Below are 14,352 nucleotides of genomic sequence, written 5' to 3'. Positions count from 1 at the left end.
AAATACAAAAGAGGTAAATCCAGGAGAAACTTGTGTGAGTAAACTGGTATATTTTAAACAGAACTTTACACAGCAGTTTTACAGATGGCCACAATTTTGGTTAGATGTTGTTTACTTCTCTGCTGAAACTGCCCTCAGTTTCTATGCAAACTTGTACTATATCCCATGATGTAAAACCATGAAAACCCTGGAAAGACTTTCCTGAGTTAAGCAGCTAAATTACAGATGAAAAATGCATGGAAATATTAAACAAAGATGACTCATATGTCAATGCTGATGTAGGCAATTTTCCAACCTCTCTTCATAAATATGTTAATGCAGCAGCTCTTGTTCTTGAACTTGAGCATGCTCCCTTTGCCTTTCTTTTCTGCAAAGCAACTTTTTGCTCCAAAAGCATCATCTAAGTTCTCAAAAGACTTGTTAAGCTCAGTTTAAGCTGGCCAGATGTCATATTTTAAAGTGATGAAAGTATTATTTTCAGAAGCAGATTTGTCATTTTTGGGTTTGGTTTGTTGGTTTTGTTTTTTTTTTAATAGAACACTTTTCCTCTGAGTAGAACAGACCATGAGGTCAGAAACGTCCAACATCTGTCTCTGAATTTACATGCTATGTAAGTGACACGCCTAAACTAAACTTGCAGCCTCAAGAATGACAGTGAGGGATGTCATAGTTTAAGGGGGACCTGCAATTTGATTTCAACAAATACTGACAGGTCTCTATGCACATTTAAATCATTGCTTTAAATTATTTATATGAAAAAAATAAAGTGCTGAAGATTTCCCTTGTAGTACAGTATTTGAGTATTTTATATTAGCAATGATATAAGAATCAAAAATAGTATTTGAACGCTGTTACTACTGAATAGTTTCATGAAAATTGCCCCAAAAAGTCCTTTAATTCTGTAGTCTAGCACGGTCAGTTATATAGTCAAATGTAAAAGGAATTGTAGGCAAATTTCAGTCTTGAGCAAATTACTGTCATCTGTCATCAGTTCAGCTTTGAGCTCTCCTTCCTCTGAAGGAAGTAGATCCATAGCTACTACAAACCCCATGATAGCAAAATACCTCAAATCCCAAACTGTAGCTGAGTCCTGGGGGTCCAGGAGGTCCAGGGGGCCCAGGGGGGCCGGGAGGTCCTGGTGGTCCAGGTTTCCCAGGAGACCCAACAGCACCAGCCTCTCCTTTAGGACCTATTGATCCAGTGTCTCCAGTATCACCCTAAAATAAAAAGTCAATCTATTGGTAAACAGAACACGAATAAGTAAATGCAAGTAGAATCATAGAACCACAGAATGTTTTGGGTTAGAAGGGACCTTAAAGATCATGTAGATCCAACCTTCCTGCCATGGGCAGGGATACCTTTCTCAAAGCGCCATCCAACTTGGCCTTGGACACTTTCAAGGAGGCGTACATTGGTCAACTGAGAAGCCAAGTTTGCCAACTTCGTTAGGGTTCACAATAATAAACTTTTACGCTTCTCACACCTTTTCAGTAACACGTTTTGTTACAGTGATACTCTTACCACATAAAGACACTGTTTTTATTTTTTTTTTACCTTTGGACCAGCAGAACCAGGAACACCTTTATCACCCTGTAAAAGAAAACCAATCCTAATTACTTACAGTAAGAGCACAACAAAAACACACTTATAGTATTTTTGCTTAATTAAAATGTCCACAGATGTTTCATTTGATGTCATAATGTTCTTTACATGAAACATTAGACATAAGAAAACATTGTCTTCTTATTTAAAAAGAAAAAAACTGTAATTCAGGAGTTATAACAACAAATGAATAGCTCTGGTCTGGTATGCAGTCAGGATGCAATCCAATCTTGTATTTCAATTATTTCTGCAGATTCTGTGTCTGGAGCACATAGAATTAAACACTGAGGGTCACATCCTCATGCTTCTGAACTTAAATGTCAAAACTCTCATGGGATATCACAGAATTAGAAACTGATCCCACACAATTTATCTAGGGCATCATTCCAAATAAGGGATATGATGACTAATATGATTTTAAGGTTCCTCTTCAGCAATCAAGTTATTTGATTTGCTTTTTTTACTTTACTTAGATACTGTTTTTTTCCACTTCTAGTTCTTGGAGTAGATAGAAATTCACAGCACACAAATACTTCTTTTCCAAATTGCACTAAATCTAACAGGATTAATTATTATACTGGCAAGCTCCTGTCCTTACTCATTCAATAGAAATATTGCTCAAGTGAGGTATGAAAAAAATGAGTAAGGACCAGGATTAAAACGATAACAATGTTTTCTTCCAAAAGTAATGGCAAAACCCCCACCAAATTCCACTCCAAGGAATAAACTGACTTTATTTTCAATGCAACCTGCAGTTTCCCCCCATAATCTTCTCTGGATTAATCTGGAATAATGATTAAAAGTAGAAATTGCAATATAGGTTAAATCAAGGTTTCTAGTAGAAATAGAAAAATATTGTTATCCCAAGGTGTTGGGGATTGTATTGAGCAGGTGCAAATATGTGGTGCCTCAATTCTAATTAAAATTTTATCAAATATACACATTCAAAAAACAGGCTCAGGGAGGTTTTGATTTTTTTGTGGATTTGTCCTTGGCTTTTTGAGGATTTTGTGATTTCTGAAAATTTTATCTTTCTTCCAATTGCTTTCCTTGTTAGTCTTTTCCTATAATATGTGATTCAGGATAAGTTAATTTTAGCTAGACTTCTTTCTAATATTTCTTTATATAAAACACATACCACTGATTACAATGAACACAAGATTTCGATGTCTGCTTTGTAACATATATACTGCATCTTCTTGACAGCTACTGGTTCCAATGTGCGCTGCAGTTTTACCAACTTTTTGTAATCACAACTCAGATTCTTCAATCTCCAGAGAAGAATTTTTTTTTTTTAAATCTCGTAATTAAAAAAAAAAAATCAATATAAAAATCAATATTCTGGCCATTACTTTCTTTTACAGTGTGTCAACTTTCAGTGTACACGTGGGAATGTATTTTCAAGATCTTGTAAATGGACAGTGATGCTAGAGCTCAATAGAGAATGAAATTTTCCTGGAGTCTTTGTCTCTATCTTCTCTACAACCTTCTTGAAGTGGGGTGCAAAAAAATGGATTGAGTATTTCAAATACGGACTCAACAGTCCTCATTAAAGGGTTATAATTATGTCTTTATATCTGTTGGGCATGCTTTTACCTCTTTTTCATCAGATTAAATGGTTTGAGTTTCTTCAGCCTCTCCTCATTAGTCATGTACTCAAGGCCCCTGCCTATCTCCATAGCTCTTTTTGCTTCAATGTCTCTGTCTTGTCCACATTCTTCTTGAAGTTGGGTGCAAAAAAATGAATGCAATAATTTGGGCAAACATTAAAAAAGTGTGGCAATTTTGCAATATGTACTTTCTGGTTCTATGGCAACACATGAAATTCTGTCTTCTGGATGCTATGATCCCTTGCTTTCATCTGTATGTTCCCCACTCCTCCCCTTTTTCTGGCTAAAGTACTCATCTGATCATGCATAAAGCCAAACAGTGCAGCAAGTGAACAGAAAACTGCCAGGTTAGGATCCTGAAATGTCTAATTAAGAGTTGAAGGAAGGCCGAAACTGCCACAAATGTGGAAATGGCATATCCTACCTGGGGGCAGCAGCAGTGGAGTAGTCAGCAGTTAAGGCAAATATGGGCTGCTGCAAGGTAATATGCTGTCAGTCTATGCCAGTCTGGACTAGTTGGAGTTTTCTTTCTTCCCCATAGTAGCTCATATTGAATTTTGAATACCGCATGCTGCAGAAAATGAGACTGTACCCAACAGGGAATTCTGGATTTCTGAATATGCCTTTTGAGATACATTCTAATAAGCTATTAGCAGCTCTATTCAATTAAAACCAATTGAAACCAGCCAACACTGCATTGCAGGGACAATTATTTATGATTTTTTCAGCCTAGAACTGACAAAGATTTTTCATTGAAGTGGAAGCAAGACAGACTTACCTTTTCTCCCTTCTGTCCTGGCAGGCCAGCCACTCCATCAAGACCAGGAGGACCTTGAGGACCCTGTAGATGTAAAGCAGGGTAAATCTATAAAGTATAAAGACGTATAAAATCTATACATCTGTAGAGATGTAAATCTAAAGCAGGTACCACGAGAGTGCATGTATGTAAGTATTTTCGATCAACTGATGATACAGCATTATAAAAGACTAATGTGCAGCATAAGATAGCATATAACACCATTAAGTTCTATCAATCATTTGTATTTCTTGTCTTCAGAGTTTTGCTTTGTACCAAAGCCATATCTAAATATATTTCAAACAATATGTATATAAAAGTATAAATTAATGACAAAATAATACAAAATAATATAAATAAGCATAATGTAATTATACAGTTAGCATGAAAAATAATGGGGCTATCCAAGCAGGTTTTGACAATATTACTACAGATATGATGGGAGTTGATGGTGGCACACCTGCCATCCACACTTTTGACAACCTCAGTGTCAGGCAAGGACTAGCTGAGAAAATGTTGGTATTGACAAAGTCAGAAAGTGGACCAGGTTTTCTGTGTGCCTCACTTTAATTTTGCCTTAAGACACACATTTTTAGTTCTCCACCCAACTGTGTTGTATCCATGACTTAGCATGCATTTGAGTGAGCAGTATGTGGCTGGGAAATAATGGCTTTGTAGGGTCAACCAGTCAATCTGTGAAGTATTGAAGTCCAGCCCTCAGTAACTATGCATGAAAGAAAGGGAGCAGTTACACACGTATTCGTATGCTCTGTGCTTTTTTCAATTTGGCTCTGAGAGCCTTTCATTAAGTTTACAGGTGTGCATTCTGGCCTCTGAGAGTTTTTATTCATTTATTTATTCATCTGTTGTAGGGAAGGATAAGTATGGCTGCAGAAGGAGATGGAAAACATTATTTTCCTCTAGTGTTTTTAGAATGGTCACAAAGGCCTCATTTTCCCTGTACTCCTTAACTCCTCCCTCTGCCATTTTTCCCTTTGGATACACTGTATGTGATAAAATAGCTAATCAATCCTTTTCAATATGAAAAGGAAATATTTTCAGTATGCTTCAAGCACAATCACGTTGTATTTTGCCATGATTGCATAGACACAGGAAAATTAGAAGAGAGGTTGGGCTAACAGCAATAATTGCTCTAAATTTTACCGACTATTTTCCCTTAACTGCTTAGCAATTTTAAGTTTCATTGCTCCAAAATTGCTTGTTTCCTTTATAGCTTTTGAGTAGTCTCTGTCATGTAGCTAGCAAGCAACACTTGGAAATTTGTTACTCACTTCAGGGTGTATTCTTTCATTTGTGAACTACTTTTAAAAAATTACCATAGAAAATATCCATATACAATACCATGAAGCACTTCAGTTTCATGTAGCATCTAGGAAATATGTGTTTAATCACATTAATATCGCGTCAGTATCAGATGCAATGTGGAGCAGTTAGAGAAGCAGTATTTCCCATTGCAAAAGGAGGCCTTTACTCAAACATTTCCAAGACACACTTCTCATCAGGAAAGATGTTATGTCACAAAGTCCTTGACTTAGGAAGAACTTCAGCCTGCACACAACTTCAAGTAATTGACTACTCTTTTGAAATTAGGATTTGCAAATGAATTTAATTAACATCTATTTCAATGTGTTACTGAATGAGGATTCCAATCCAAAAATTTTTTCAATCATTAAATTTTGCTTTTACTGATCCTAGACTCTTTGTATTTATTTTTTTTTTTTAATTTTTATCTAAACATAAAGAAAAACATGGGAAAACATGCCTGGTCATGGAGTAGACTGCTTCTGATAGTAAAGCCTTAAGATGCTAAGAGTCTTCATTTTACTAAAAAATGCTTCTCCATTTTGAATATATAAGCACTGGGGAGCAACACTGAATTTACATTAGAGGGCAGAAGACCTATAATTATTCTCTAAGGATACTGTGGTTCTGAAGATACTGTGGTTCTGAGAAATGTTTCCAAAATAGGCATTTTCATGACAGGTCTCTGCAGGATTTTTTAGAATGCTTGACACTCTCCTAAATCCCAGAGGATGTGGTTTTTTGCTAGGTCTAAGCCACTCATTCAGTGACAAAATAGCTTACCTTCAGACAATTAAAATACAAAGTAAGGTAATTAATTGAAAGCAAGGAAAGTCTAGCTGGGTTTTGCATTTATGTAGAAAAGCTATGCCTTTTTCCTAGTTATATTATAGGACTTCTGTTCATGTTTAAAGTGAGACAAAAGGTACAATGAAGTATATGCCTAAACTGTTTCAGTGCCATGGTCTTTAGCACTAGCCATTCTCTTAATCTGGAGTATTCACAGCACTTAGTGGGAGTAAGAGTTTCTATGTATCTGAAGAGGAACAAGGAGGAGATTTCCTGAAGGAGGAAATTTATTTAATTCAATTTATGCTAAAAATTCCCTGCAGATTAGGTAAGTGATTTAGCAAACTTCATTTTCTGGAAAGCACAGCAGGAAAAGTAATCCTTCGGCTTATGCAGTGTTGGTAAAAACATCCTTACTTTTTATTTATTCTGGTCCAGATTGACCAGTATGTCTGCCAAATGTACATCCTGCTGTGGATTAATATGCTTTGGTTAACTAGACATTTATTATATATATTTTTTTATAAAAAGTATGCATAAAATCCAAGCTCTTAAGTTAAAAATATTCTGCAATATTCTTAAGAATTATATGGGCTGTAAGACTTAGCACTTAGCCTTGTAGGACAGAAGCAACATTAATGTTTGTGCATAAATGGCTACTCACCTCAGGGCCTTCTTCACCAGAAGCTCCGTCTTCCCCTGGTGACCCAGGAGGTCCTACACCTGAATCGGGTGCGGGCTTTCCTGGAAGACCAGGACGTCCGGGAGGCCCTGGTGGCCCAGGAGGACCCTTGAAAAATCAGTATCATTGTTAGAAATGACCCTAGCCAGGTTCATTTGTATATATATGGAAGAGGAAAAGTTCACACAGACTATTCAGATCCATAAAACTATCAGCTTGAGTTACCATCCACTTTCTGCTTCATTAAGAACCAATTTTATATTCACAGATACACACTTCACCTAGGGCACATTGACCTCCTCCATCCTTGCTCTCTGAACTATGCCACCTCACCTTATGGCATGCACAGCAAGCAGGAAGACAAAAACCAAAAAATTCTGTCTCGGCTCTCCTTAGTTCAGTACAGACCTTAGAGATACACCAGTGATCGACCTAATGTTAAACTTAACCCTGAGCACATGGAAACGGTTAGTTTTTTCTGTTTATTTCAAAGGGTTTCGCAATGCTATTGCTGCAGCACTGAGGATGTGTATTCATGGTCAAGATCTCACTGTGCTAAGTGCTGTAAAAATGGCATTTGCTCCAAACATCTATCCTGTGTAGACACGAGCATTTAAATTTAATAAAGTGAATGAAATATGTTACTTGAGGAGAAATAGTATGTTTACAAATACTCCTTCTCATGTGCAAGTTCATCCTTGTTACTGATTGTATTAGCAGGCAAACGTGGACAGTTTGAAATTTTGGGGCATGGAACTCCTTCCCAGGGACAGAAGTCTGGCATCCCATGTTACACAGCCCAGAGAACCTCACTCAGGAACATGTACATGAAAATCTTTCTAACATGCACTAAGCCAAAGCATCCCTCTGTACTACCCAGCCTTCATGTGACAGTGTTAAAATTCTTCACAAGGGCAAGGATACAACGACGTTCTAATTGCCATTAAAATGGATCAACAGTGGAAGTTGTAGTGTAAAATTAATACTTAATTTTTAGAACAGTTATTATAAATTAAAGGAAGCAAAGAACAGTGTAATTCCCATCTCTCTCCTCTTTACTGTCTTCTCAGAATCAGATTAAAAGCATGTTCTCATTTTAAAAAGTCCTCTTGCTTTTACTTCTTTGTTGTCCTCTTTCTCATACTTACTCACATACACTTAGGCCTTTTCAGATCTTGAAATGAAACCCTACAAAGCATTTTTGTATGCTGTGAATTAAGTATGTACAAAATTTGCATTGTGAAATGGACCTTCTACAGTCTGGATGAGGAAAGAAAACCTCTTTATTATGCTAATGAGAAATAAACATCAATATATACTTACTCTTAAAATCTCGGTTTCTCCATCAATGTCTCCTGAACCCGATTCTTCAGGTTCCAGTCTATTCTGAAATTAGGAGAATTCCATTTTAAAATACTGCTTCTAAAGCTGCAAATGAAAATATCACTTGACAATTACAGCAAATACAATTATAGTCAATATCCCTGCAGCAGACTGTCATAAACTGTGGAAATTCTAATACAAAAAAAAAACATTTCAGCCCTGTTTCTGGTGTTTCGTACCATCGCGATGTCCAAGTGAAGATCAGTAACAAGTGGTTTCCTTCAGACATCAGTACTGGGATTGATCATGTTTAATATCTTTGTTGACAACATGGACAGTGGGATTGAGTGATCTTCAGCAAGTTTGGCGATGATACCGAGCTGTGTGGTGCTCCCTGCCTAAACAAGTGGCCACTGTTTCCTAGATTGTGCCCCTTAGGTCAAAACCCAAATTCTAAGATTCCTACAACTTGAACCTAAAGAGACAGTTTATAAAGGGAAATTAATAAAGCATTTTCTAAAATATTCTGTTAGAAAAAAGTTTGGGTTTAGTATTGCAATCTAGTTGTACTCATCTATAAGACAATTTCATAGACTCAAGCTTTTTCAGCTTTCAACAATCTTCCTATATTGTGGAACCTATAGTGAAAACTATACGCAGCATACATACTGTCAAAATTTTTTTTTAAAACCTCCAAAGAAAAAAGTATTATTCATGGTAAATTTGCCATCCTGCAGTTTCTCAGCATAGTATATATAGCAAAGTGAAACGAAGTCCAGTTATCCATTTTTATAGAGCTTGCTATGAAAGTTTCATAGAACTCATGATTTCAAAAACTAAAAGAATAAACTAAGATGTGCAACAAACTTGGCTGTTGAAGTAAGACTTTTTTACATGCGAGTTCCACCACATTTAAAATGAAATGTCATCTCATATAAAAGTAAATTCATTACAGATTCCCGTTGCAAGTTCTTGATGAATTCCATAGCTGTGTATGCTTTGTAAACTACAGTCCAAAATGCACAGAGAACTAGTACCCAAATCAGTTATAATAGCACCAAAGCTAATGTTTCAAAAGCCCCTGTGTAAGGGATGCATTCCGTGACTGCACTGAGACTTCCTTCACTCGAGAATAAGAAGTCTTGAATCTTGCTATCATCACAGACAACAGGAGAGTAAAGGTGGTGCAGGACCTGGTGTTCACTGCTACATTTAAAGAAGTAGCCTTTGGGCAAGAAAAGCTGTTGGATTGGAGGACTTTGTCCTAGTGATCTGAAGCTGTCTTCAAGTCAGGATCAGTGGATGCTAAATGGTGCAGGCCTTCATAACACTGCTACTCTACTTCAATGCTGCAAAACCAGATTGGTACAGTTTAGCAGACCCTAGATCAGGGAAGCACATAATCCAGTTTGTTCATGAAGTATGTTATAAGCTATCTTGTTAAATACTCACAATACCCAGTGTGACAGATAGTTTTGTTTAAAAGTCCACTACAGGACTTCACTGCTGTTAGTGATGGGCTGTGTCTACATGTAAAATAAGGTCCCGCACCATGAACTGAAAATTCTTTTTAAGCTGCATATACATGTATCCTCATGGAAACAGTGGGAAAGTTCCTAGCACAGAAAAGAGATGAAGCTGAAACATATTCTTTAACACTGCTGAAGTACTGAACATTCAATATGTAAATACTGTCACCATGCTGGTATGTGTTGTAGTAGTTAATGACAGCAAATGTAAGTGACTGTCAAACCATTTCTGTGTTCAGCAAAGGGAAGAAATGAATAATTCAGATTTATAATGTTTTTTAAGGAATTTTTGGTCTCTTGTTCTCACATATATTATTGATCTTGCCTAGGAGAGCACACACAACGACTGGATTTCTAAAATATGAATATTGGGTGTTTACGTAAATAACATTACACATTAACCAGCCATTTATTTGCACTTCTCCATGAGTGTTTTAGAAAACATGATTATCTCTGTAGCAGTCAGGCTACTTTCCCAAAGGAAACGTCCTACTTAGTTCTGGATTCCTCTGTGGTAAACTGAGCTCAATGACAGAGAATCCCAAATACTCACTAATCCTCTGGAAGAAGCAGATGGTCCGGCAGGTCCTGGTGGGCCAGGGGGTCCTGGCAATCCCTCGCCAGGATCACCCTAAAAGGGGAATGAAGATAAAGCAACAAGGTTTTAATCATGTAAATGAAGAGCAGGATTTTTCAGCACTGGCTGCAGCCTGTGTGGATTTCTAGTCACAAGAAATAACAAATGTGTCTGCTTTGATGCTATGAGCAGAGTTGAACTTTGTTAATTTCTAAGACAAGCTCCCAAGAAACATGATCTTTGTATTGGCAAAAGAAGAAAGGACTTTGCCCTTTCTGGCTTCTGCAATGATTTTGCAAATGTGCAAGCAGCATTAACAGTGTTAGACAGTATAAATATCTTGTCACAATGTTTTACTGTTGGTCTTGCACTTTTAAGGTACATTTTAGGCCCGTCCCTCCATAAATAAGTAAGTAGAAAGTGTGTTCACACCACGGTACTCAATAAGTAGTTTCTTCATGTCACTGGCACCATCTGTAATAATTTCTCCAATACCACCATGTCATGATTATTCCATGTGTTGACCTTTATCGACTGCCAAGACAACAAAAAATCCTGTTCAGAACTGTGCCATTTTCCCTCATAATTACTACCATCTCTTCTACTTTGGCTTTCTTACATCACCCCTAACCTTTTGCTGAAGCTAGTATGAAGGGCTTCTTCTTAAGATATTTACAACTTCTATTGAATTTTCTGCTCAACTCCAGCATTTTTCACTCAAGTCAGGACTGATGTTCTGTCTCAACTGTTTTAATCTAATTTGGAAGTATTTTATTATGTATCTTTTCATTCTCAACCGTCTATGTGCCTTTTTCAGGAGAATTCACTATGCAATATTTGGCCTTTGTATTTTAAACTCTTTTGGGAGAAAGGTGCATCTGCATCCCCTGAAATGGGAGCAACTGGTTCATAAGTAGCTGGCAGAGCAAAACATTATGACTGCTTATTATTCATGTTGGCACATAGGATCATAGGATTGGCACTCATTTAATTTCATTTTTTGAAGTCTTGTATACCACTAAAAGTGATTGAGCCCGCTTTTTACCTAATACATCTGTTGGAGGGAATGCCAGGAGAAAATGCAGTGCCTTCTTCTCCCCCCACTAGCTGTCTCACATTTCTTGCCTTTGGCATTCAATAACCACAGTTCACCATACTGATGAGTTCCTCAATGTGCATTTTAGACATTCTTCCTACATGGTGATCCTGTTTTCAGGAAAGACGTACATTTAGAGGCAAAGAAAGAGTGATGTAACTGCTCAATTCCCGAAGCTTCTCTCAACACTGGGAATGAAAAACTCAGCTTTCCCTCTACCAATGCTTTCACATAGCACAGATTGTTGCCCTCCATATTGACACTGCAGAGCTGTAAGGTGTGACCTCTTTCTCACTTTGCACCAGGAGCAGAGAAAACAGTGAAAACAGACTGTTTTCACTGAGCTTTCTTAACAGGGTAGAAGTCATAGAGGCATAACTAACACTGTTAGCCAGCCTCTACTGATCTATGCTTTACCCTCTGACCTGCAAATTTGTCATGTGGACTTATTAGCACTTTATGTTCTCTAAATGCGTATGTCCAGTTCATAGCAGGAAACACTGAGTTTTCCCTGCCTCTTGATCACTTGCCCTTTACACTTGAGAATTCATTAGATAAATGTATTCATTAATTTCTTTGTTCCCTGTGGCTTTGTCAAACGGTTTCTATAGTGATACTTTAGTCATATTCACAGAGAATGTGTTTAGTTAATTTCGGGTTATTTTCACTGTCTGCCAGCATGCTCATTTACAGATACTTTTCATTCATTTTAACATATCCTTTGCTTTTTTTTTTTTTTCAGTGAATATTACATTAGCTCCTGCTAGAATTTTGTGCTTGTTTTCATGCAATTTCTTCCAAATGTGTGTACTACAAGGAAGAAAAATCCCTCCCATTTAGATCACAGTCATGTCTTGGAAGCTTAATTGTATCCATTTCCAAAGACCATATCATCTCGCTGTATCTCTGTCATCCTTCCTGACAAATCCCTGACAAAAACCTGCAAAAACTTAGGTTATAAATGAAGGCCCACTGGAGAGCCATTAGAAGTTGATTCTCCTTGGAGCAGCAGGCCTGCAGTCTTCCCTTGGATCAGGAAACTATCCAAAATAACTCCTTGATGTTGAGAGCCCTCCCTTTTTAAGTGAGCGATTGCACATTTTGGATCATTTGCCGTAAATTTTAAGAATCAGAAGTGGTAGTGACAAATCCATAGAATAATTTAAATTGGAAGTGACCTTCAAAGGTCATCAAGTCCAACCCCCCTGCTATGAGCAGGGACATCTTCAACTAGATCGAGTTGCTCTTACACGTGACATCCAAAATGAGTAGCTGATGTTGGTGGAGCTTTAACTGAATTTGAACAATAATTTTCATTTAGCCTCAATTTATTGGTTCCTTGACAACAAGGACCACAGTGAAAAAGTGACAGGCCAGGTCCCCACTCTGCACTAACACGTAGCACCCCATTCATTCTCACCTTTCCATTTTCAATTAGAAGAACCAGAAACGGGCAGGTGGATCTTGCTACTGTTCCTCAAATTTAAGTATTATTATGCTGAAAAAGAACTGACTGTCTTTAGAGAGCATAACTGGTTTGAATTTTTTTGTGTGCACACATCACCTCTTTAAGCTTTGCTCACCCCACAAACATAACAGGTCCTAGGAAATCACACTGACCAGGGTGTGTGTCTTCTTGGCTGTCCTGCTTTCTGCTGCAGGAATTGGGTCTGCTAAAATATAACCAAGAAAAAGCTCTGCATATGAAGCTGTCAGTGTTCCTTAGTTCTTTTCAGTATGTTGATTTTTTTTTTTTAGTACGTTTACTACACCTCTTTGAAGTATCTCTTGAAAATATTAATCCTGTTTTAATAATGGAAAATAAAGTTTAAGATGTCTTTATTAAAATTGTCACCTAAGTTATCAGGAATAAATTATAGGAGTCTTTTGCTTCCAGATATTAGCTCACTGTGGCTAAGCTGCTTCTCCTGCTGCCAAAACATTCTTCTTCTGATGCCTATTCTAATCAATAAAGTAAAGCTGGGGACTATTCTTTAGCCCTGAGGTCAGGTAGAACAAACTGGCTGTGTTTATAGAGTACTTAGGTACCTGACCCCGGGTGTCCTTTCAGCTATGTTTAAAGCTAATATTTTGAGTATGGGGTTTTGGTGCAATTTTCATGAAATAACATGAGAACTATACTGCAACTCATCCGCATGATGAGTATTTCAAAGTTAAAAGCCTGCTGGAATAGCACTGCGGCGGAGCATTTACAGTGACAGAGACAACCCGTGCACAGGGTCTTCTTGTAGCATACTGGGAACAGTTAACAAACAACGCTACACATGGGCAGTGCTGAGGCATTATGAAGCCTGAATTGGCTTGGTAAACGCACGAAACAAGTTATTAACTTAGCACTTGGACTTACTGGCTGAATGCCAATTTTTGTGTACAACATGTGCTTTAATGGTAGATTAATCCATTATCAATCACTTTATCCTGGAAGTGATACAAGTTTTTACTTCAGATGGTTTAACTCTTATTTTCATTATGTTAATTTCATAAGAGTAATATGATCATATTGCCTCTGTTAAATCACTTAGCCAGTGGAGTAAGTTGCACAGAGAAGTTGTATATAGCAATCGACTTTATTAAGTGTTACGTATATATTCCTTAGTTCCCCTGTGAAAGCTCAACTTTTTCTACAGCTGAAGTTTATTCATGTTCTTGAAAAATCCTTATGGTTTCTATTATGGCTACCCTTCATGCAGATTCATGAGTGAATAGCAAGATGTTTGAATTCTTCCTGTGATTCCCTATTAATATTATTCTTTCTCTCAAACTGTACCAAATTATCACTTGTCCAAGCATAAATGGGATCTGATTGATTGTTGGTTATTAACAGGACACATACCTTTTCTCCTTTTAGGCCTGCTTTTCCTTTCAGACCTGGCAAGCCCTGAAGTCCATTTTTGCCCTAAAAGAAAGTAATTTTTTAAATTAGACATTATTGTTTATGCAGGTTGAAGAGACTGTGCAGAGGCTGGACATAAGGGTGCTAGATTCTAACTCTTGTTTTGCACAG

The 14,352-nt window shown here is 37.3% G+C and overlaps 1 protein-coding gene across 1 annotated transcript in view; it reads right to left on the bottom strand.

Annotated features, from left to right (window-relative positions):
• The window catches only part of LOC130607307 (collagen alpha-1(XV) chain-like), a 119,055-nt gene that overhangs the window by 56,656 nt on the left and 48,047 nt on the right, over positions 1–14,352 (bottom strand). The window contains 7 exon segments of the mRNA XM_057424306.1: positions 1,065–1,217; positions 1,555–1,590; positions 3,991–4,053; positions 6,785–6,910; positions 8,126–8,188; positions 10,208–10,285; positions 14,182–14,244. Of these exon segments, the coding sequence (XP_057280289.1) occupies positions 1,065–1,217; positions 1,555–1,590; positions 3,991–4,053; positions 6,785–6,910; positions 8,126–8,188; positions 10,208–10,285; positions 14,182–14,244 (582 nt within the window).

Source organism: Pezoporus wallicus, unplaced genomic scaffold, assembly GCF_028554395.1.
Source record: "Pezoporus wallicus isolate ANWC-B61680 ecotype Strahan unplaced genomic scaffold, APGP_CSIRO_Pwel_v1 contig_5485, whole genome shotgun sequence".
Classification (NCBI taxonomy): domain Eukaryota; kingdom Metazoa; phylum Chordata; class Aves; order Psittaciformes; family Psittacidae; genus Pezoporus; species Pezoporus wallicus.
Note: the sequence above shows the minus strand (reverse complement) of the source record. Positions and strands in the feature narration are given on the sequence as shown.